Source organism: Rutilus rutilus, assembly GCF_951802725.1.
Source record: "Rutilus rutilus genome assembly, chromosome: 11".
Lineage (NCBI taxonomy): Eukaryota > Metazoa > Chordata > Actinopteri > Cypriniformes > Leuciscidae > Rutilus > Rutilus rutilus.
This window is the reverse complement of record NC_140216.1, coordinates 30,571,220-30,596,466: the sequence shown is the minus strand read 5'-3', so window position 1 is coordinate 30,596,466 and position 25,247 is coordinate 30,571,220. Positions and strand designations below refer to the sequence as shown.

At 36.1% G+C, this 25,247-nt stretch overlaps 2 protein-coding genes across 3 annotated transcripts; both read right to left on the bottom strand.

The window, feature by feature from the left end:
* Window positions 1–1,777: 1,777 nt before the first annotated feature.
* Window positions 1,778–13,542, bottom strand: iffo1a (intermediate filament family orphan 1a). The gene is made up of 9 exons (XM_084423218.1): window positions 12,297–13,542; window positions 8,567–8,627; window positions 8,375–8,470; window positions 8,017–8,157; window positions 7,564–7,754; window positions 7,359–7,476; window positions 6,508–6,600; window positions 6,287–6,417; window positions 1,778–4,553 (listed from the first exon to the last, which is right to left on the bottom strand). The coding sequence occupies exons 1-9, from the start codon at window positions 13,265–13,267 to the stop codon at window positions 4,397–4,399; spliced, it is 1,959 nt and encodes a 652-aa protein (XP_084279344.1). The 5' UTR covers window positions 13,268–13,542; the 3' UTR covers window positions 1,778–4,396.
* Window positions 13,543–17,853: 4,311 nt separating this feature from the next.
* Window positions 17,854–24,865, bottom strand: ing4 (inhibitor of growth family, member 4). 2 transcript variants are annotated; one of them, XM_084422976.1, is made up of 9 exons: window positions 24,782–24,865; window positions 24,221–24,292; window positions 23,712–23,878; window positions 23,294–23,423; window positions 23,086–23,200; window positions 22,217–22,252; window positions 21,936–22,080; window positions 20,240–20,301; window positions 17,854–19,248 (listed from the first exon to the last, which is right to left on the bottom strand). In XM_084422976.1, the coding sequence occupies exons 1-9, from the start codon at window positions 24,816–24,818 to the stop codon at window positions 19,209–19,211; spliced, it is 804 nt and encodes a 267-aa protein (XP_084279102.1). In that variant the 5' UTR covers window positions 24,819–24,865; the 3' UTR covers window positions 17,854–19,208. The 2 variants fall into 2 exon arrangements, with proteins under 2 accessions (XP_084279102.1, XP_084279103.1); XM_084422977.1 differs by having other exon boundaries at window positions 23,309–23,423.
* Window positions 24,866–25,247: the final 382 nt, after the last annotated feature.

Below are 25,247 nucleotides of genomic sequence, written 5' to 3'. Positions count from 1 at the left end.
AGCATCTTTATTTTTGGAAGTTGATGTCCATAAACATCAGGATTTCCACAAAAATAGTAAGCAGCGCAAATGTTTGCAACATTGATAATGCTTATCATGAAATGTTTCTTGTGGAGCAAATCGGCATTCTAAACCGTCGTGTAAAACTGAAGACAGGAGGATTAAATTACAATTTAAAAGTGTAATTTCACAATAATACTGTTTTTACTGTATTTTTGATCAAATAAAGGCAGCCTTGGAGCACATAAGAGAATTCTTGGTGACCAGAAACCAATATGTATCGTTCAAAATGTTGGTTTCTTAATGTGTGTTTGAATAATAATGCATGTAAAATAATTATATTATACAGCAGTAACATCAGCACAGGCACTGCTGTCTTGGCTTAAAAATGACAAACTACAAATTTACTGAAAAATATTCTTTCCCTTATACACTCACCTAAAGGATTATTAGGAACACCATACTAATACTGTGTTTGACCCCCTTTCGCCTTCAGAACTGCCTTAATTCTACGTGGCATTGATTCAACAAGGTGCTGAAAGCATTCTTTAGAAATGTTGGCCCATATTGATAGGATAGCATCTTGCAGTTAATGGAGATTTGTGGGATGCACATCCAGGGCACGAAGCTCCCGTTCCACCACATCCCAAAGATGCTCTATTGGGTTGAGATCTGGTGACTGTGGAGGCCATTTTAGTACAGTGAACTCATTGTCATGTTCAAGAAACCAATTTGAAATGATTCGAGCTTTGTGACATGGTGCATTATCCTGCTGGAAGTAGCCATCAGAGGATGGGTACATGGTGGTCATAAAGGGATGGACATGGTCAGAAACAATGCTCAGGTAGGCCGTGGCATTTAAACGATGCCCAATTGGCACTAAGGGCCTAAAGTGTGCCAAGAAAACATCCCCCACACCATTACACCACCACCACCAGCCTGCACAGTGGTAACAAGGCATGATGGATCCATGTTCTCATTCTGTTTACGCCAAATTCTGACTCTACCATCTGAATGTCTCAACAGAAATCGAGACTCATCAGACCAGGCAACATTTTCCAGTCTTCAACTGTCCAATTTTAATAAATAATAATAATAATAAATTTTATTTATAATGCACTTTACATTTCAGCGAAATCTCAAAGTGCTAATTTTGGTGAGCTCGTGCAAATTGTAGCCTCTTTTTCCTATTTGTAGTGGAGATGAGTGGTACCCGGTGGGGTCTTCTGCTGTTGTAGCCCATCCGCCTCAAGGTTGTGCGTGTTGTGGCTTCACAAATGCTTTGCTGCATACCTCGGTTGTAACGAGTGGTTATTTCAGTCAAAGTTGCTCTTCTATCAGCTTGAATCAGTCGGCCCATTCTCCTCTGACCTCTAGCATCAACAAGGCATTTTCGCCCACAGGACTGCCGCATACTGGATGTTTTTCCCTTTTCACACCATTCTTTGTAAACCCTAGAAATGGTTGTGCGTGAAAATCCCAGTAACTGAGCAGATTGTGAAATACTCAGACCGGCCCGTCTGGCACCAACAACAATGCCACGCTCAAAATTGCTTAAATCACCTTTCTTTCCCATTCTGACATTCAGTTTGGAGTTCAGGAGATTGTCTTGACCAGGACCAAACCCCTAAATGCATTGAAGCAACTGCCATGTGATTGGTTGATTAGATAATTGCATTAATGAGAAATTGAAAAGGTGTTCCTAATAATCCTTTAGGTGAGTGTACAATGATTTAATGAATAATAAGTAAGAAAAATACTTCATTTAAACAAGAATGAATGAGAAACGTTTGCATTAAAATAATTTATTTTCAGCTTGTCCACTTCAGAATCTGTACACAGTTTTTCATTGTCTTGTTGAGACCATCTTTACAAGTTTCATTGTTCTAGATATCAGATATCTAGACCGAGAACAATTTCATTTTTTAAATAAATAGTAGTCTATTGCACAAAAAAACATTCCTAAACCATCGGGACAGTTTAGAAGCCCTTTAATGTTGCCTCACACAACCAACACATTTTGATTTGCTCCTGTTCTTTGGGTAATAAAATCCCCCTCTTCCACGTACCATGCATTGCACACTGATAATCATTTCTCCTTTTTACATTAACCACTTAATTTAACATCATATTACAAACTGAGAGTTTGGACCATGTGAGCCCATGTTCTCAGATCATAATAAAAGGCATAATATCACTTTGTTCAGTATGGACTCACTTACATTCACGTTAACAAACGGTCCATTGCTGCATGAGATGGCATTACTGTAGGCTATGGCTGAGTTATAACAGTAGAAGCTCTATTGAATCAATGGTTTACATCTACAAGAACATATCTATTACATGTTGCTGCTATTGAGATTTAAGAGTTTTAAGCAGACAGACGGTATTATCATTATGAAGGTTGTGAAGCAGATATGTGTCAGTAAACGCCTCCTCAAGAGTCAAGTGTAATACAAAAGACTTTCAAAACCTGGCCGTTCTACATTCAAAATTCTCTCAGGCCCCTTCATACACAAACATGTTAGTTAAGCCTTTCCTTTACAGTTGGTTTCACCAGTAAAGCACTGAATATTTGAGAAATATAGAAAGAAAAACACAAGGTAAAGCAAACATGAAGAGAGCAATATCTTTTTTTAAACATACAGCATACTGACTCATAGTTAGCCTATTTATGAAGTGATTTGTTGGGGATTACGTAATGTTTTTAAGGTTTTTTAAATGAAACTTAACTGCAACTATCTGATCTCTGTTACTAAGTCTGGAATTGTTTGGCTAAAATTGTGACTGAGATCAAGAACCCTCTTTATTCAAATAAATCATTAAACAACCAAGCAAACAAACAAATAAATAAATAAGTAGATAAATAGCTTAGCAGAAGTTCAGCGTGGAGAGAGGAATAATGCAAAATGCATCGCCCTCAGCAGCACTTTACATGTTCAGTCATCACTTAAGAATAAGTGCATAATGACTTTTGTGACCTAACTAACCAATTTGTTTCAGCCGATTATTTACTCTGAATTCACTTGCCATTTCGGCTTCTTTTTTTAGCCAGATGCACTTTATGAATGACCTTTGTAATCTGTTTTTGTAACCCTGGCCCTCATTGAGTGAATCTAATGAAATTCATTCAATTTGACTAATGCTAATGTAACTGAATGGCTAGAGACATTCACTGAGGCTAAGCGATCAAAGGCATGTTACAATGCGTAATGATTCAATGCTAAAGATGGCTTCAACCTAGCAAAACAATAAAAAAACAAAGCCAGTGATTAATCATCTGGCCTTCACCCACAGCACAAAAACCACAGATAAAATCTGTAAATGAAAACAGAAACCCACACACTTCAATGTTCAGTGCGAAATTCTGCTCTCACAATCATCTCCATTTAGAGCTGCAAGAAGTTGACGGCAGACCTATTTAAATATCACTTATCGTATCGCTGGCATTACTGATAGCTGATGCAGAAACTGCTAAGTGCTTGTTCAGAGATTAATAACTTGCTCTTATTATTTGAGTATTCAAGGTTAAAAACCCTACCGTTGTGGATGATTGAAATTTTTTTGTTGTTGTCAAAAGTGCCTTGTGATTAATGCTGGGGTGAGTAATTCCTACTAAGCAATCTTTTAGTAATGTTAATTTAGTAAAATTCATATCCAGTTCTGAGTAAATTTTAAATATCACTTTTGCAATGATAATTTATTAAGAAACATTTCGGGAGTTTCTTCATGTTTTTTTTTTTTTTTGTCCTCTATTCAAAATGTTTCAAACAAAACGTGTATTTTTTTGTTTACCTAACAAAAGCCAGTTCCTTAATGACATCCTTCTCCATGAAAAATATAACCAATAGATTTTTTTGTTGTGGTATTAAATTGATTTCTCAATTTAAAACATTCAATCATGTTGGAATTGGCATAATAAATCAAAATATAGTAAAAAAAATTATGCATGTAAGCTAACTCTCAGTTCTTCACCTCAGCTCTCCATCTTGTTAATGTTCCACTGTGTAAATAATAGTGCATAACCAGAGCATATTTCTTAAAGAACGTATTGAAAACGTTCTTAAATGACAAATTACTGATAATTAATTATGGTACTACACAGCAGGAATAATCTGCACACAAAAAAACTGTTACTAAAATGATGTCATCAAGAAAGAGTGATATGTATTTGGCCAGAATTTTTATATGGTGCTACACACTGCAAATTTTTTGAGGCCGTTTACTGTGTATTCCAATAGAGGGCACTAGTGAAACCACACAAGGTTACTTGCCTTTCAGAAGGTAACTATAACCCGTAAACTGCGAGTCTTGCTGCAGCATCACAGTCTCTATTATGAAACGATATGTTTATAATTGCAGCTATTACTGTGGTGCTGGAGGGGCATAAAGGCTATCAAGCCTTCTTCCATGTGTGGTCCGGGACAGAAGAGTTTGACTGCATGTCACAACAGGGTTCAGCGCTGTCAGGATTTGCCGCAGTTGCTTTTTCCCTCTCCTTCTCTGCATTCTCTCCCTCCTCCACAGCAGCCGGAACAAGAAGAGGGGATTTACTGTGAAGGAAATGAGGGACAACAGTGAGTGTCTGGCTTCACCCTCCATAGTAAGCAACAAAATGTGAAGAGGTCAAAAACAACATTGAGAACGCACTTTCATGTCATCTTTCACATTATCTTTTAAAGCCAAAGCTGTTACGTTCACACAATGGTTTACACTAGCACTTGCAGCCAAGGAACACAAACCACTTTTCGAATATAAAGGAAAAGAAATTTTTTAAAGACCCCAGTGGTGAAAATCAAGTTTTAAATGTTGTTTAATAGGCTTTAATACAAACCATGTGCAAAAGAGTATTTTCTCCTTAAAACTGCATGTATCAGAGACAATCTTAAAAACACAGTTTGAAACCGCCCCTGTTTCCTACCGGCTATATAACCAATCCCGTCCACATGTGGAGCGGGCCGTTTCTCCACTTTTAAAAGGCAGCTCTCTGACTCTGAAAATGGTGAACGGGAACATGGTTTGTGTAACATTAGCAACATGTTATTAGCTGTTTGATAACGTATTCAAGTCGAAGGCTAATCATATATTGTCCGACGTTGTAGAGAGCTATACATAAAACTTGTAGCCTCTATTATTCACTCTTTGTCTTCATCTTCTGAATCAGTTTCTAGTTCAAACATACTGAATGAAACCAATATTACCACTTGCCATTGTGGTAACTAACCGGGACTAATTTGCATATTCATGGTTCTGCGTATAATAAATGAAGCAAGGGTGTAGAGTTACATTCAAGCTATTTTAAATAAAGGCCTTTTGAAGCGAAGCGATGTGTTTTTGTAAGGAAAATAACCATATTTATTCTACTCACAACTAAACTTACGCTACTCCTACATCATACGTCATGTGTCGGGTCAAAGGTCACTCTTCTGCTGGAACTACACTCGCATACAGGCGTTACTCACTCCCATTATGAAGCTTGGAAGAGCCAGGATATCATTTAATATAACTCTGATTGTGTTTGGCTGAAAGAAGAAAGTCATGTACACCTATGGCTTGAGGGTGAGTAAATTATGGGCTAATTTTCATTTTTGGGTGAACTATCCCTTTAAGGCATGAAGGAATCATTTTCACAGAGAAAGAGCAGTTAGCCTATATAGGATACAATTATTAAATGCAGGGAGTCTTTAAAACTTTAAAAATGCTTTGTTTTAAATCATTTTTAAATCTAAAAAAGCCATATGTCTAACCAAGTTGTGTTCCAAATTTGATGTGGTTGATGCAACAGCAACTGATTTTCACAGGATGAATTTTGAGTGTTTAAGCTTTCGGGTGATATCTAATTTATGATAATTACTAAAATGAAATATGTGATAGGGTAAAAGGGCAATAAAAGGGACACTGACAGTTAACAGGCTATATAAAATGTGCTTAAATCCACTTTTTAACTTCTTTATTAGAAAAACAAATCTAAATTACAGTGCAACATAATCAATAATCATAAACAAGGGTTTAAATTTGTCTTTGTCTTTTTGTTTGTGTGTGTGTCTGTACTCTTATGGTTTAAGAGGACACAAATGTGAACAATGTAAACGTGGTTGATGAGGACATTTCCTGTGACCTTGTAAAACCAAATGGCTTAAAAAATTATTCTGCAATGGGTAGTAGTTCAGTTTGTACAATACAAAAACCATTATGCCTATGGAGAGTCCCCGTAAATATTCAAGTATTCATGAGTCCCACATATTCAAGAATGTGTCTGTGTGTGAGTGTATGTTTATGTGCGTACCTGTCTCCTGTCTGAGTGATTAATCGTCTGCAGGTCTCCATTTGAACATCCAGCCCTCTTTTCATGCTGCACATCTCCATATACTCATGCAAATGCCTGTTCATATCAGACTTAGCAGTTGCCAATTCCAACTACAGGTACAGACAAACACAAAACAAACTTAAAGTAATAGAAAGACAAGCAGAGTTATAGGTTTTTAGGCACAAGCTCAATCTCTGTACCTCAATTTGGTCAATGGTATCTTGATAATCCTTCTCGCGGGACTTGAAAAGGCACTCTGTGTCCTTTATCACCTTCTCTATGGACTCGTCTTGCTGTGTGAGACAGGGTGAATTAGCAAAGAATTTTTTTTTTCTTTTAGATGTCTTGTAGCTTTCTCTATATGATGGAAATCAATTCAGTTAAAATGGTGACTCAAGTGTTTTTTTTTTCTCATTCGCTTGCCGTTTATAGCCAAACTGATGAGCCAACAGAAACCACTAAGCTGTATTAGGCCTAGTGTGAGCCTTTTCATATTATGCTTGTATTTTGTGTGCCTGCTCGAAACATTTGGACGGAAAAACATATTAGCAGGTCAAAAATAACGCTAGATAAATGTAACAAAATATTAGACTGAATAATGTATAAATCTTTTTAAAAAGCAACACCAGAAGATAACTGCTTTTTACTGCAATACTGTAGTAATCTATCTATTCTGTAGTTTAAAAGTGTATAAACTTTAAAAAAATAAATATTATGCAAATGCAAACTTCAATTTTATATTTGGATGTTAAATGAGTCTGCATGTTCAGCTGTTCAGATGCATTTTTGTTTTTTCCAGGTGTAATTGGATTCATTTCATACTCTGTAAAAAATTATATGATCAATCAGTCATGAGAACATATGTTTTTACATTAAATTACTCATCAAATTTTTTTTTAAGTCAGTTTAATATAATTTCATATACAGCCAAGGTGACTGTACATAGGAATTTAAGACAGCAACTTTTTTTTTCTACAGTGTATATAATTCTATCATGCCGATGTCATTTCCAAAGTCCATCACTGGAAAAACTAATAAAAGATGGATGTACCTCTCCTTGGTTGTCAACACTGAAAGTGTATCCTGGAAAATCTTCCCAGAGTAACAGAGTTTCCTCCGTCTCTTCCCATGCAAGACTGTCGCAGTCATCCTCAAACTCACATTCGCGTCTGGGGCATAAAAACAAACACTCCTTCTCTCAAATGATTTGAAACAGTCTGTATAAAATATGTCAGATGTTCAATGGCGCCACTTACAACTGATTGAGCATCCTCTGCATCTCCTCATTGATCTGATTGGCTGATGAGCAACACAGATCCACCTCCTTATTCCCGCTTTCCTCACTTTCAGAGACGCTTACTGGTTCATCACTCTCGTTCCCTCTGATTGTCTGCGGTGCTGGTTTTCGAGGACGGCGAGTCAAGGTTGACGGAGGTGTGGCTACTTGCTAGAAAACAGTAATATGAATAAAAATCTTCAGTGTCACATGATCCTTCAGAAATCGTTCAAATATGCTGATTTGGTGCTCAAGAAACATTTCTTTTTATTATCAATATTGAAAACAGTTGTGCTGCTTAATATTTTGGTGGAAACCGTGATAGATCATCTTCAGGATTCTTTGATGAATAGAACGTTTAAAAGAACAGCATTTATTTGAAATAGATATATTTCGCAACATTATAAACAATGGTAAACACACACACACACACCTGGAAGATCTGAATCATATCTTCACAATTTCTCTGCTGCGCTACATCACACAGACGAGCCGTGATGTCAATCCTGCGACAGATATCCATGTCCACTTTCATGGCCTTCTCCTGGATCTTACTGTCCAAATCTGAGTGATTCTAAAGGAGAGAAGGGAAATGAAAGAGACAATAATTTGTCTAATTAAAATGGAGTGGACAAGTAAAGAGGATCAATTACTCTGCTAAGACATTTGTGGGACACCGTTTGACTTGACTCAGCATTATTTGCGCTTCTATAGAAATAAACAACATCGACTAAATGACTCAGTGAGGAATTTTTTTAGGTCAGGTCACGTGAATATTGTGCTTAACTCACATTGCTCATGAGGCCTTTGAACAGAACCAGCTCCGCTTTAAGCTGCTTAACCCTCAGAGCAAGTTCATCCTGGCACACCTCGCTCTCCTGCAGGTCCTGCAACACAACAAGTGTCATCAGAGTGTAGACAGTGGAAAATAAGATTTGATTATTAGTTTAATTCATTTAAATATTAAATTGATTTGGTCTTACTTCTTCAAGCTCAGCAACTTTTTCCTCAAGATCCATCCGCATTGCGTATTCATCTTCCCATCTAGAATAATTAATAAGACGAGAGAATTGGCAAATCACACAATCACAACCAATTATATCATATCATATCAGATCGATCTATCTATCTAGGTTTTTGAAAGAGAGAATGGTGGATGCTTGACGGATGTCTTGAGGAAGAGCATTCCACAACCTAGGAGCCACAACACTGAAAGACCTGACTAAACCAGACTAAACTTAGGGGTGACTAACAATCCCGCACTAGAGGAGCGCAAGTAGCGAACAGGACCATAAGGCTGAAGTAAGTCAGATAAGTAAGTAGGACCAAGGTTATGGAGAGCTTTGTAAGTGAGGATTAGTACCTTGAAGTTTACACGCAAGGAAGCCAATGAAGGTGATAGAGGATTGGAGTAATGTGCTCATTCGTTATTGTGTGTTGTGAGTGATCAAGCGGGCTGCTGAGCTTTGAACATATTGTAATTGTTTGATATTTTTAGCTAAAAGGCCATAAAGAAGTGAGTTACAATAATCTAGTTGACCCTGTGAACTGTGACAAAGGCATGTATTACGGTTTCAGCATCCTGCTGACTAATCGAACACGAGAGATATTACGTAGGCCTAGGTGGAAAAAGCTGTCGTGACCACTTTACCACTTTAGTGGAATCAATGAGAACACCAAGATTTTGTGATTATCATTATCAAGTCATCATCCAAATCCATCACTCGACCGGATAATTTAGATACAACAGATTTAGAGCCGATCCTCTGTTTTACCGGAGTTAAATTTAAAGTAATTTGCCTCAAGCCAAAGCTTGAGTTCCTTGACGCAAGTTGCTAATGTAGGCGGAGGTACTACTTTCTTTAAAAAGTGAAGTGAGTCATTTCTGTGTCACTAGAATAACCAAATAGAACTGAACTTAATCAGGTTAAATGCCAGATTTAATTTGATTTACTGTAATGGGTTGTACTGTTGTATACCTTGGCTTTGATCATTCAAGAAAATATCAAACAAAACTGTCTGTAGTGCAACCTATAATGGCGGTTATACGTTGCATATAAAGATGTAAATAAATATCAAATAACATGCATTTAAAATGACGACGATCCTCAACAAACTCGTCCCCATTCCAACTAGGTGGAACTGGATAAATATTCTTAATGTTCTGATCCAATCTGACTTCTGACCTGTAATGCTGCCTGGATCATAATCATACACTGTTCGCTCGTTGGCCAGAGGAGAACTGGCCCCCGACTGAGCCTGGTTTCTCCCAAGGTTTTTTTTCTTCTCCATTCTGTCACCTGATGGAGTTTGGGTTCCTTGCCACTGTCGCCTTGGCTTTTGGCTTGCTTAGTTGGGGACATTTAATATTCGACAATATTATTGATCTGCCATACTTAAGGTGGACGATGACGATCACACACACCTTCCATTTTAGTCCATTACTGCAGTATCACTGCAGGTGTTAGAGCAGGTGATTTATGTTAGTGTAACACTGAAATAACATCCTAATAACTTTCTTCTTAACACACCAATGAATACACTGACAGCTGAATCAGCAATTCCAGAAACCAGGTGCCACTGAATCACATATTCAACTAAAAACACTAAGAAAATATACCAGAAAAACATACAACCAAAGGGTTCTTGAGAAGTAAACCTGACTGTGCTATTTTGGCTGATACTCAGTAGCTTTGGCAGCTGGTGGAAGTCTAGGGAGGCTGAACGGGAAGGTAAGAGAGAGATTGTTGAAGGATTCTCTATTGGCATGCTGGCAGTAGCACTCAGTTCAGTACTGCATTGCAGATGCTGAGGCGCAGAGGGGAGGAGGCTGAAGACGGAATGAGAGAGATGGAGAGATGGAGAGAGAGAGTCATCGGGAGGGAGGGAGGGAGGGTTATACAGGGGACTGACTCAAACTCCTTCATGTCATTTTACTCATTAGTCATGTATTGTTCTGAATTATAATTAGCATTATTAGCATTATTCATGTTATAATATTAATGCATTAAATTAAAACATATTCAAATTATATTACTGTATATAATATGATATAGTTTGCCTAAACAAACTTTAGGTAACAATAAAAGTAAAAAAACAACAACAACTACATAACACTGAAAGAGAATCAGGTAGTGGTCCAATTTAAACATAGCATATTATATTTAAAATACAATAAATTAATAAGAAATATACCTAAGAAATTAAATAACTTTTAACTATTGAATGCAAAGGATAATCCTACAGCATTTTTACTATATTTTAAATCATTTGTTAATTTACAAATGGGGGTCTAGGGCAAAAATGACTGAAAATAAAATCAAGAAATTATATTCTAACATATTTTTCATTATATCAAAGTATCTGACACAAGGATGACATTATATGTTTAGAAATAATATACCCTTTAAAAATTACATTAAAAAAGCCCCAGAAAAAAGCAACAAAGTTCATTTTGACTGCGATATGCACTGATTATACAGTAAGAAGAGTAATATAGAGTAAGTGAATTCTGTTATTCTGAATTAATCTTGCAAAAGAACACATTCATACAAATTCCACAAAATGCTTCATGTATTTGTATTGAGCACATCAACTATACCAGGTTTTTATGAGGGCCACAGGGTTGAACAGGCAAAGCCCTGTTAGAGATATTATATGAATATTGAGTGATACACTATTATTAACCTGTAATCTCAACTCACGGTGGTAAAACCTGAGGATGTCTGCTTTAGTGGATGTTGTTTTGTTAATGAAGATTCTGCTAGAAACATGTTAACATCGGAATTCACTGGTCTGTATTACCAGAATGCTCTGTGTAATGTGTGGTGCATATATTTTCTTTTATGGTAATGACATAAGATGGTAATGAGGGTCTTTTCAGTTTTTAGGGGGAAAAAACTACTCAAGCCCTAATACAATGTTAGCTAGCAGTCAGTTGAATGGTTTGATTGTAAATAATTTTTTCCTTCAGAAATCATTCTAATATGCTGCTTAATATTTTTAAAACCTGTGATATTTTTTTCAAAAGTGAAAAAGAACAGCCTTTATTTAAAATAGTAATCTTTTCTAACAATATAAATCTTTACTATAACTTTTTATTAATTGAACACATCCTTGTTGAATAAAAGTATTAATTTCTTTTAAAAAAATTAAAATAATTACTGACCCCAAACTTCTGAACATATTGTTACAAAAGACTTCTACTTTGAATAAATGCTGTTAAAAAAAAAAAACGTTTTATTCATCAAAGAATCATGAAAAAAGTACCAAAAAAATATAAAGCAGCACAACTGTTTCCAACATTGATAATAAATCATCATATTAGAATGATTTCTGAAGGATTATGTGACACTGAAGACTTGGAGTAATGATGCTGAAAATTCAGCTTTGTCATCAGATGAATAAATTATATTTTAAAGTATATTCAAATAGAAAACCATTATTTTAAATTGTAATAATATTTCACAATATTACAGTTTTGTCTGTATTTTTGTAAATGCAGGCTCTATGCGCATAAGATACTTATTTCAAACATACACACACACAAAAAATAGTAAAGTTTCCAAACTTTTGACTGGTACTGTATAGCTATATTATCATACTGACTAGATGTAACTGGCATGGAAAGGCTACAGAAGTTGCATTGCGCGCGCAAAGAGCGCGTAAAGTTGTGCGTAAAAGTTGCATTTTGAACATTGTACACATACTAACCTCCTTTTGTATTCGTCTCTCTCCCTCTTTACCTTGGCGAGCACATTATACAGGGCCCGAATCTCTGGGGTGATTGTGTCTATCTGGACACCCACCCCGTCTGGAGGCACCCATGACGACACACCTGGACCCGAGAACCGCGACTCACGCCCGGTGCTGAACCTCGAATTGTAAGACCAGGCAGAGCCAGGGTGACATCTGGGTGGAAAATTGCTGGTACAACCAATCCCGGTACTGACATACTTCCCGTTAATATTGCTGGTGATTTTTGGAGCAGGATCAACCGGGCTGATGGGGAAATTTGGGGTGAGATTGAAATTAGAGTCTGTCAGATTGGATGGGTTCAAGTTTTCAACTGTTGTCCTGTTATTGGACTCGAAAGGGAGGGTGGTGTTATTGAAAGCAGGTGACAACAATGTTCCGGACAGATATGCGGTGTCGTTCGCGTTCTGAATGGGTATCAGGTCTGGCCTAACAGGAACTAATCCAACGAAGCCGGTTTGAACCCCAACATCTCGCGTTAAAGGCTTTCTATTTTCTACACACTCTGCATTGTCATCCAAAGCCTGTTGCAGTTGGTTTTCTAACACATTGTTCCGACGTTCCAGTTCATGCACTTTGGCTAAAAAGCAGCGGAAACGCAAATTAAGAGTTTTGAGGACGCTGATGTTGGATCCCAGGTCGTTACGCAGGGCCGTAGCGGCAGGAGGAGGTGGAGACACCCGGTGAAGATAGTTACCCAGATGTAGATACTGTGTTCCCGGAGGTGGTAAAGCGCCCAGGTCAAACCCATCTTGCCCGAAGCCACCCGTGTGTTCGCTCAAGAAAAGGCCCGCTGGATCGGTCCAGTGGCCCGATGACGCGGAGTCCGCGAAGCCCGTCACCTGGTTCTGTTGGAACGAATACACGTTCTCCCCCAATACAGGATTCATTCTGGTATGAGAAAATCTAAAATGCTCAAAGTCCGGCATGAACACTGATTTAACTGTGTGCCTTCAAAGCGGATCCTCTGAAGTTAATAAACTGAAGGAACACTTGTCCGATTCAAGAGGACCAAATGAATGAATCCGATTAACACCCGATCAAACTGAAGCCTTTAAATGATATGACAGTCTTTTAATGAGAAATAAGGACGCGTTACGCGTATTTGCATGCTATTTGTTATGCCAACACCTCAACAGACGTGGTTTGTTTTCTTAGAGAGGATTAAACGCGTCTTCATAGCGGAACAGCCAGGCTCCAGAGCAGAGATAAACATGAGAGAAGCAACTGCGGCTCCTTCTTACCGTGATTAGATAGTATAAGCGCCTCACTCGCGCGCATCGCGACAGTTTGTCCAGTTTTGCAGACTTCAACGTGTAGAGTTTAATCGATGCTGTAAAATGAGACACTTAACCCCAGGGATTGTTACGTTATATTTCATTGTCCAATATTTAAGCTCACAATTTTGAATGTGCGTTTGATTGTTTCTGGGATTTACGGTAGCGAAAGTGTACCCCTTCACGTCACTGACTGTGATTGGCAACAACAGTGTGATACAAAGTGACGGAGAGCGTGCAGCATCCGAATCAAACAGTAGGCCTAGTATTATTTTTTATTTTTATATAAAAATAAAATCACGGCATTCTAAATAAGAATAAAGCAATTTCAAGTTTTTACAGTATAAGTCAAAGCATTGTTCCATCTACTTTTAAAAAACGTTCTTTGCATTTATGAATATGACATTTCGACAATAAAAAGGGCTGTCTTCATCTATAAACACTTTCGGCAATGTGGACCTTTAGAGAAGTAAAAAATTCAGTCACACAACAATGTTATTTCCACAACATGTCGAATTAGCCAATGTGTTTAGCAGTATTAAGTTGAACAAAATCGCGTATCTTAGCTATAATTACATAATAGCCTACATAATATTTTCTCACACTTTCCATAGTTTGTGAAAATTATAGTTGATTTGAAATGACAGTAAAAAATAAAAATAATCTCACCTTATTTTTTTTCTTCCATATTTCATCTCAAGTATCTTCACTGACACTTAATTGCCTCATTGGTAACTAGGCACACTAACTTTTGAGATAAAAATGTACTTTTAAAGAATATTTTCATAGTATAAAAGTGAAACTCTTTTAGGTTATAAAATCTGGGTCTGGGATCAGGGTATGAAATCTATGTTAAATATAAATCTATGATTTACAGCATGGCCTTGGGTATAAAGTCTTTCTACCAGTAAAAAAAAAAAAAGTCCAAACATCCAAAGCATATGTTTCACATTAATTAGACAGTAATAGCTCTATTCAACACTGTTTACAAAGTGTTTTACAGTTAAATAGAACAAGCAGGACTCAGAAAAGCGCAAATAGAGGACTTCATTGTGTGGCACTGCAAGCTCACCCTCATTATCATATCCATCTTGAGCATGACACACAATAATAAGTAAACTGAGTTTTATTTTTAACAGTTAATATATTTGGTGTGTTTGTCCATATACGGCCTGTGTGAAAAATGACCACAAAAAAAAAAATACAAAAATAAATCACAGTAATCATTTGGCCAACTTAGTCAAATGGCATTAAATATGTAAACAGATGTCATACATATCTATTGGGGGCGCAGTTTACAGGTGGATCAGCCCTTACAAAGCGACAGCTGGTTATCCTTCTTAACCTCATTACACTCATCTTTGTGTAGAGAGAAGTAGGTCAGTAAAATGAAAGAGCACAAATAAGCTGCCAAAAGCCAGACTTTTTGCTCTTAGGACAAAATAATAACAAAAGTTCTTGTCTTAAGTGAGTCCTATGATCGAAAATTTAGTTCAGATACAGTGACTCATCAACATCACAGCTAGTCCTACACATAATGACATGCTGTGTAAAGTGATCTGGGAAGACATTATTGGAGATGAAGGGATGATTACAGGCTTTTGCAGTTCCACTGGCAGCTCCATGACAATCGTGTTATCACATCAATGTCAAATATCAAGAAAATCAAGAGTCACATTATAGTTAAGCAACCAATTAGAAGTTAAACATCACTATAATAGGGAGTGAATAGCACTTGCTAATGGTATTGCGAGACAGTAATGTCTGTTGGATGACCAGAGTAATTATTCAAATATACAGTATGTGAAAAGAACAAATGAGTTCAGTGATCAGTTGACTTAACTTAAAAAAAGTGAGGAAACCTGTTGTCTTAAAATTATTAAAGGGATAGTTCACCCAAAAATGAAAATTCTATCATCGTTTACTCACCCTCAAGTTGTTCCAAACCTGTATGAGTTTCTTTGTTCTGCTGAACACAAAGGAAGATATTTGGAAGAATGTTTGTAACCAAACAGATCTCGGTCCCCATTGACTACCATAGTATATATTTTTTCCTACTATGGAAGTCAATGGGGACCGAGATCTGTTTGATTCTGTCATTCTTCCAAATATCTTCCTTTGTGTTCAGCAGAACAAAGAAACTCATACAGGTTTGGAACAACTTGAGGGTGTGTAAATGATGACAGAATTTTCATTTTTGGGTGAACTATCCCTTTAAGTAGTAAACCACGCGTAACTGAAAAAAAAAAGTTATGTGAAATTGTCAAGTTCAAATATCTTAATTTTTTCAATTATGCATGAATATTGCTAAATAATGAACTCAATGGGTTTCCTCACCTTTTTTTTTTTAAAGTTAAGTGAACTGATCACTTTTTACAGTGTTTCAGTCACTCCAGCATGACTCAGTGGATGTGATAGGCTTATGTTTATTTATAGTATACTGGTCAAAATTTTTTGAACAATTAAGATTTTATAATGTTTTTGAAAGAAGTCTTTTATGCTCACCAAAGCTGCATTTATTTGATGAAAATACAGTAAAAACAGTAATATTGTGAAATAATATTACAATTTTAAATAACTGTTTTCAATTTTAATATACTTGAAAATTTAATTTATTCCTGTGATGGCAAAGCTGAATTTTCAGCATGGTTATATCATTAGTGTCACATGATCCTTCAGAAATCATTCTAATATGCTGATTTGCTGCTAAAATATGTTCAGTTACTTTTTTAGTGCTCAGTTATTAATGCTGGTTCTTATTTTTGTGGAAACCTTGATAATTTTTGATAGATTTTAATACTTTAAGGATTTCTTTCTTTCTTTATACAAACTTTGATGATATAAATGCCTTGGTGAGCATAAAATACTTTTTTCAAAAACTATAATAAAAAAATAAAATCATAATTATTCCATATTATCTGTCTGTCTGTTAGCTGGAGTGCACATAGTCATAAATATTCTTCTGACGAAAGTTCTTCCATAAATTGTAGCCTATACTGATTCCATTTGCACATCATTTGTTATAGTGTCCACATATACTCATTGAGCTCTAGGATGACTTTGCCCAAAGCCTTGGCAGTCCCCGTGCGGGTTTGAATGATGTTCTGTCTGGCATCTTGCTCATCCCCACAGCTCAATAAATAAGAAATGCGCTGTAGTTGTTTTTTTTTAATGTCCAGCACATTTCCTTACGGAAAATCAACGTGTCTAATATGCATTGAGCCAGTGGACGTTTTTAAAGACTTTCTGAAACCTACACCATTTTAACTGTGTACATGCATAAAGAATTCATCTAGTTCTAGTTAAAATAATGGCCAATTTTTATGTGTAGCAGTTAATAACAATGCAATTCCCCTTGAGTGTCACTAGGCGGCAACAACAGCTAATGACTCTGCAGGCAGCCGCACCCTATTAAAGGTGCATTAGCTCTTCATGCAGTGTATTTCCAAATTTTGTATTATATTTGTTTTACTTTCAGCAGTATGTGTTAACAAAAGGTCTTAAGTCCATGGAGGCACTTTAGCAGCATCAGGACCACAAGCAGCATTAGGGGAGCATCACTGCAGCATTGCACAACGTGGATCTCTTACAAGTGATAGGGTGCTTCTAGTGGGTTGTATGAGAACTGCAATGCAGTATTACACTTTACTGTGCAATGTCTCTAGTGATATTTCAGAGGCTATGCCACCATATACTGTATTACCGTTTTTACTTTGAAAGAAATTAATACTTTTATTCAGAGAGAATGCATTAACTTGAACAAAAATGACACTGAACATTTATAATGTTGCAAAAGATTTATATTTAAAATAAATGCTGTTCTGTACGGTTTCCACAAAAATGTAAAGCAGCACAACTGTTTTCAACATTGATAATTTTAAGAAATGTTACTTGACACCAAATCAGTATATCAAAATGATTTCTGAAGGATCATGTGACGCTGAAGACTGGAGTAATTCAGCTTTGCCATCAGATGAATAAATTACTTAAAATAAGTTATTTTAAATTCAAATAATATTTCACAATATTACTGTTTTTCATCAAATAAATGCAGTCGTGAAACTTATTTAAAAAAATTAAACAATCTTACTGACCCCTAACTTTTGAACTATAGTGTATATTAAAAAATTATTAAATACTGAGATTATTGAAATATTTGACACTACGTTCATGACACTTTTCTGACCCTAACATTCAAAAAAAGCCGGAAAGAATGAAATAATGACCAAAAGACACAGTGACGCTTTCAGAATCAGGCATTGTTCATTCAGCATGGAAGACACCAGACCCATTATCTGACATTAGTACAGTACTCTAAAATATCGGGAACAATCAAATCACAAAGCAACATCACAAAGGCAATAAACACATGACACAAACCCTTCATCGTACACCAGACAATATAATCAATTAGAACCGGCAAAGCACACAGTGTAGCACCAGGTTTTGAAACTGTTTGCATTGTCTGACACACCTGTAATTGCTTTATTAAAACAACCAAATCTTACATACAAGTTGATATCAACACATCCGATTCTGACGTCTCGCAAAAAGTATCACACCGCTTTAACAACGTCGACGCAATGACTGAGAACCATTGTAAGCTTTACCGTGTATTTCACGCATTTAACCAAACCAAACACATCATCTTTAATATATTCATAAGCACCAAAATCCAGTCGCAAAGAACCCAGCTGCTTAACTCGCAGCAATACTAGAGTTAATTCATAGGTTACAAAAGAAAATGCATTTAATGACCAGGTGTTCAACTGAACATGACATGCTGTGTTAATGCTTTTCAACAGTCTGGAATACGTAGTGTGTGACCATAAGCACCAAAATATGTCTGCATTGAAATCTACAGTTGTGGAATGGACCTGAAGAGAAGTGCAGAAGACAAAGTCACAATAGTGGAAAGGCTCTGTACTGAGTGTGAGTAAAAATCAAGTTAAATGATCCCAGTGAGCAGCTTTTGTGTGTGTCACATAAACATGTCAGATCTGGTGAGGTACGTCGATATAACTCTTGCCCTTTTATGAATATTGAAATGAGAAAATAAGTTAGGTAAGGGATCGGTTTCAAGCCCGTTCTGGGACCTGTTCCACTTTTTAAAAGGCAAAAACTGAGACTAGTAGGAAATGATCCCATATTAGAAACCATCTGAGAAGGATACTGACAGCAATTAACCGTCAAAAAGAACTGTGAGATCAAGTGTCGATACGCTCCCTGACTGTTTTGACTGCTGAGTTCATGTGTTTAAAATGAGCTTTATAAAAGACAATCTAAATAAACAAACCGCAAATATAAGAATATAAAATAATGCAGAACCAAAAACAAATCAAAAATACTCCATAACAAAAGTCATCTTCATTATTGAATACATAAATTAAAAACTACACCTCCTTCATCTTCACCCGTCATCCCTTCTTACTGTCTGGCTGAGAGAGGGATGTGAAGATGGAAAAGAGGATGACAAGCACCAGATTAAGCAATGAGTGGATCTATATTAGTGTCTATGGAGGGTCTTAAAAACACTTTCAACCCTTGCGTCTGCCTCTACCTCCCTCTCTGTCAATTCTTTTGTTTTGCATGTTCATTTTTTCTTCCGTTCCTGTGAACATCTTGGGCAGTACCTAATGAAGAAGAAAAATATATGTTGAAATATACAAATGTATTCACTAGTGCTGTATTAATCGCGATTAATCGATTCTAAAATAAAAGTTTATATAATATATGAGTATATAAATATATATATATGGGTCAATGACGTGACGGGTCATTTTTTTGTCCAAAGGCCTTAATAATAATAAAAAAAACAAATATATAACATCCAAAGTATGTAAGGTAGTACAACTTGATCTCTTTTACTGAATCCAAAAGGTCATTCGGTAAAACCGATATAGTAAATATTTAAATGGAATAATATTGTTTTTAATAACTAAAGGAACTACAATAATACAAATATAAAGCAGATAAGGCTCTTTTTTTTTTACATTTCCCCTTTTCTCCTTTCCCTGTGCAATGTTTTACTTGAATATGTTGGAGTGTTTAGAGTAGTCCAATAAATGGTTACATTTATGAGATCAGTGATCATTTTATTTAATATTTCTTCTGTGGTACACACTATATACTATCTCAACATCAATGTCAAATCAGTTTTTAACTTTCAAATCAGTGGTTAAACCGAATGACTTTTTTGGTGACAAATTTTTTGCATCTTGTAAAAAAATGACAAAAACAGTGTTAATTGATTGTACAAACCACAAAATCTTATTGTTAACACCTAGGTAAACTAAAAAATGGTTTCAAATATAGTTATATCTCCATTCTATTCTTATTCGTCAATGACCCATATACACACATACACATAAAATATGTATATATATAAATATAATAATATATACACACACATATAATAGGCTATATGAACACAAACTTTTATTTTAGAATCGGTTAATCATGATTAATTGATTTAACAGCATTAATATTCACTAAAATATTCACACGCTATTCAATATTGCTTTATGTTGTGAGTTACTTTAGACTAAAACGTCTATTTCTACACTGATGTACGGCAGCATTGAATTGCATCAGTTTCAAGGGCGAAATCACATGACTACTAACCATTTCCCCCTGGGCTTGGTGGTCAGACCCACACAGGCAAAGTGGAACCACTCGATAGAACACTAGAGAAAGAGAAACACATATTTAACATGAGCATATTAACTGTGAATACAAATGTATAGGAATCGGCTGTAATATAACAGTGCGATCAAGGAATGAAGTTTCCAGTACACACTACAGGGGCTCCAGACAAAAAAAAAATCTATTAAGGAGCCACTGGCCCCTAAAAGTAAAACAAATGTAACTTTAATTTCAGTAATCTTGTCACGTTTGCCCTCCTTTTACAGCATCAGCTGGAAATAAGGATCACTTGAAGTGGGAACTGAACGGCTTTTCCAACTTGAGAACTATATACAGTCATAAATAGTTGTTCTTTACACAGGATCTGATCCAGTGTCAGGGACAATTATTAGCATCACTTGGCCATTGAGTGTAGTTTGGCCTCCTTCTCAATGCATAAACGTTGTCATACAGTATGTCTTGCACACACCCAGTCTATTTTTTCTTTATTAGTAATATCTGAGATATAAATTTGGTGAAAGGCAGCTCTTCACATTCAAATAGGCGTTGCTAAATTTTATTTTTTAGCTCCTTCCATTCTTTCTATAGAACATAGAATTTTAGAATAGTAAAAATATAATAGATATGTAATATAGTGCATGTATTTAATGACTAACGAGTTTATGGACATTTAATGGCTATTGTGAGGTAAATTATGTGACATATTGTTCTTAAGAGGTTTTTTCATGGTTGAAACACTAACTGAGACATTAAACATTTGTTGTAATGTTTTTGTACACCAAGTTGTACTGTTTATTCATGTTTATTTCGTGCTATGTTTATTGTGTTTATACGTGTTTATTTTATAACTAGTAGTAAAGAAGAGATGATGGGTTCATGTGCCGCTTGAGGCGCTACAGTGATCTGTCACGGCACATTAAAAAGCCGGAATTTAAAAACTGAGATATTGTTTATTAAAAGTAGCAAACATACTAAAAGTAACAAAGCACGAAGCTTAGTGCGATAGACTAAACAGCATAGACTAAAAGATCTTGAGATTAAGAATTGATATCAGTATCGATTAAAAAACGGGATTTGTGAACGATATTGTTAGCGTTAGCGATAGTTTATCCACGATGTGTGCACGAACAGACACTGCTTTTCTGCACTTTTACTAGGGTGTTCATTCATTGATGGAAAGGTGATCCTCTGCGTCTCTTGTTTTGTCAGCGTTGTTGTTCGACAGTGATGAAGACTGTTAGAAAAAGTCTTCATTTTGACATGCTTTTCTGATGTGGAAAGCTGATCCTCGCTTTCCTCGTGCGTACTTTAGCGATCAAACTCAGTGTTTTTTTCCCACTGAAACATTGATTCACATCATCGCATTTATTATGTCAATACAACAAAAGATGTGATAGGCTGCTCATCAGAGAACACGCAAGTAAAAAAATTGTGTAAATTTATCTTGGCGCCGATGGTGTTCTCAGCAACAATATAACATAACAATATAATATAAAGATAAATATCAGTCTGGAGTCCTGGTACATGACTAGGTATTTAACCTCCATTTGAACTTTTAATGGGGAAATAAATATAATAAAATAAATATAGAATAAATATCTATATGTAAGCAATAAGGTATGAGAGGCTGTGAGCGTGTTGGCCTCTGTCACAGTGCATGAGGAAGGAGACTCACGTCTGTATTGTCACAGCCAATCATCTCTCCGTATGAAACCTGGTGGCAGAGACAATAGGTGGGCTCGTTGGGGTCCACTGGCATGTCCAACACATCCGAAGGGTGCACGTTCCCAAAGTTCACAGCCGGGGTTGAAAACTCTGAGCTGGAATTTAAAAGGAACTAGTAAATCGGAGTGCAATTTTTTCCACCTCTAGGTCTTAATACAATTTTATTATTCCCCCCCCCCCACACTTTTATTGACAGAAACAGTTAGAAAGGCAAAAGTAAATGCTGCTTACCAGGCTGTAGGGCAAACCGCTAACGCTTTGGTATTTCTAAACATTAAAAATGTATTTCAAAACAACTTCTCAGATATTTATGTACATGTTGGGAGGCTCCAGCTCCCCTCTGTCCTTTGAAATCTATTCAACATCACAAACAGTCTATGACTTACAGTCTAAACTAATCTCTATTAAAAGATGAAAAATAAAACTAAACTTATCCTGTCTGTGGCACATACACTACCATTCAAAGTTTGGGGTCTGTAAGATTTTTTACAAATGTTTTTGAAAGAAGTCTCTTATGCTCACCAAGCCTGCATTTATTTGCAACACAAAAAAAACAGTCATATTTTGAAATATTATTACAAACTGTTTTAACTGTAACTGGTAATTTATTCCTGTGATGCAAAGCTGAACTTTCAGATCATTAGTGACACATGATCCTTCAGAAATAATTCTAATATGCTGATATGGTGCTCAAGAAACATTTCTTATTATCAATGTTGAAAACATTAATTGTGCAGCTTAATATTTTGATGGAAACAGTGATAAAATATTTTTTTCAGGATTCTCTGACAAATAAAAGTTCTAAAGAAGTGCATTTATTTGAAAAAGAAATCTGTTGAAGTCTTTACTGTCACTTTATATCAATTTAACTGTCCTTGCTGAATAAAAGTATTAATATCTTTCGAAAAACAGAACAAAACAAAACTTTTGAATGGTAGTATTTATGTACTAAGAGCACAAAGCAGAAATATTTAATTACAAAGGCAAACCAGTTTAAAAAAATTGTTTCTACAATTCTGTTTTGCGTCACAAGTGGCACAAAAATTACACACTTTACCTATAAAAACAGAAATATCATAGAAAATGTGTGTGATTCTCACCCTTGCGTGAGTTTGACCTTCTTCTGTCCGCTCTTGGAGCTGCAATCATCATCAGAGTTCTTCACCTTTGACCTAGTGCGAGTCACCTCCTTCTTCTTGGGTCCTCGATGATCACCTTCAAACAATAAACCATCAGAAACACTGTTGATGTATGAGATTCACATATGAGATGTGCATGTGTCCGAACAGCACTAATAGACGTAAGTACCTATGTTGCACTCACTCTTGTTGCCCTTGCTAGAGGTAGAGTCATAATCGGTGCTTTCTATCTGTTTCTCCTTGAGGTCAGCCTCAAAGCGAGCCAGGTCTGTATCCAACCTTCGGATATGCTTATCCACCTAAAGGCATAGAATAAATGAAGTGTGATGCACCATATGGAGTTATAAAGCAACTAAATGTACATTACAGATACATTTTACAATACATTTAAAACTCACTATCATTGAAACGTTTGGATCGATACCATTTTTTTAAAATGTTTTTGATAGCAGTCTCTTATGCTCACCAAGGCTGCTTTTATTTGATCAAAATATTGTGAAATATTATCATAATTTAAAATAACTTGTATAACATTTTTATGCAGTAGTTATAACGGTTCATTAGCAATGAGCAAAATTCACACTAACCATCTCATAGGTTTGCATCGCAAGCTGAACCTTGTCATCTCCAAACTCCTTGCACTTCCCATAAGACTGCTGGATTTGTCTTAACAGCGAGAGCTTCTGTTCGGAGGACAATGTCCGAGCGTTAGCTGTGTATTCACGAGCCAGAGAATCAATCTGTCCTTTCAGATCTACAGAAAGAAGAAATGCAACTTTATTTTAAGATGCCCCTGTTACAGTGTAATTATAAAAAATAAGTACTACTGAATAATATTAATTAACAACATGCATTTACTATACAATTAGGTTTGGTTTAGGGTTAGTTGCTTGAAATAATGCAATTTACTGTTATGCAATTATGTAATTTACTTTAAATACTGTAATAAGTAGGAACAGACACTAAAATAACCACTTTAGAAGAGATTTACTATTCCACATAATAAGTCACGCAATATAAACATGTAATATTGATATAAAGATATTATTCTATATTACTGTATTGATTTAGAGGCAGGTCTACAGTGTAGACTCACCCTCTGTCCTCTGGTCCAGATCTCGCATCAGCTGGAAGTTCCTCTGCAGTTCAAAAGGCAAATTCTCTATGCCTAAACAGATCAAGTGACATATGAATCTTCTACACAAATATCAAGCAATAAATAGGTCCATAAGGCTCAGCGCCTTTGCAAACCAGCACTACAGTAAACGATCTCCATCTGTACGAGTACAAGCGAACTCGATTGTGCTGAAACACTGCATTTAATGCTTGACACTGAGCTTTAATGTTCCCAGGTATTTATTTACATTATTTAAATGTTTTAACAGCAGTAACGTTGTCACATTTATCGGCACCGCACCCGCCAAACAATTCTACAAAACCATCATTCACATCATAACACGGTTTAAATACCGTTAGCCCGTTAGCTTCAGAGCCCAATAACCGTATGTCTTTATTAGCGCTGTTTTGTCTCGTTGCGCGATCGTTTTTTTTTTTTAAATTGTGTATGTATGTGAAACGTGCAGACATGCTGGACACTGTGAACACGGAAGATGTTTATTTATGGGGATGAATATCGAAACAAAGACAATAGTCTTACTGTCCAAATAGTGCTCTAGATACATTCCAGCCGCCATCTTGACATACACAAACAAAGGTTCTTCCGGTATTACCGGAAGTCCTCGGGAATCTGGGTAGGGGGGCTGGGGGCTAACGATTAGGGGGTGTCTGTAGACCCATTTCATCTACTTGAAAGTACGTTGAAACAGAATGATATAACTCCTCTTTGTATGTTCAGAGATATGTTCTATGGTAAATAGCAAAATCGAAAAGATACTAGAAAGAAATAACATTGTGCGTGAGACCTCATTTAGAATTTTTTTGAGGGTATGAGATAGTAGGCCTACCTTATTTTATAACCACAAATGGTCTCAACCCATTTGATGAAAGGCTATGCTCTATTTCATCTGAATATCAACATTTGTGAGATTCAGTCAGAGGCAGTGTTGGGTAAGTTACTCTAAAAATGTACAACCCCATTTCCAGAAAAATTGGGACATTTTGTA

What these genes read in the sequence shown, in the direction of transcription:
- iffo1a (XM_084423218.1), bottom strand. Translation starts at nt 13,267, where the DNA reads ATGCCGGACTTTGAGCATTTTAGATTTTCTCATACCAGAATGAATCCT. An exon ending in AGAGACGAATACAAAAGGAG is followed by an intron (nt 8,628 to 12,296) that starts GTTAGTATGTGT and finishes TAATTATTCTAG; the next exon opens with ATGGGAAGATGAATACGCAA. An exon ending in CAGAGGATGCTCAATCAGTT is followed by an intron (nt 7,477 to 7,563) that starts GTAAGTGGCGCC and finishes TTTATGCCCCAG; the next exon opens with ACGCGAATGTGAGTTTGAGG.
- ing4 (XM_084422976.1), bottom strand. Translation starts at nt 24,818, where the DNA reads ATGGCGGCTGGAATGTATCTAGAGCACTATTTGGACA. An exon ending in AAGGTCAAACTCACGCAAGG is followed by an intron (nt 22,253 to 23,085) that starts GTGAGAATCACA and finishes TTTAATGTTTAG; the next exon opens with AAATACCAAAGCGTTAGCGG. An exon ending in TTGGCTGTGACAATACAGAC is followed by an intron (nt 20,302 to 21,935) that starts GTGAGTCTCCTT and finishes CTCTTTCTCTAG; the next exon opens with TGTTCTATCGAGTGGTTCCA.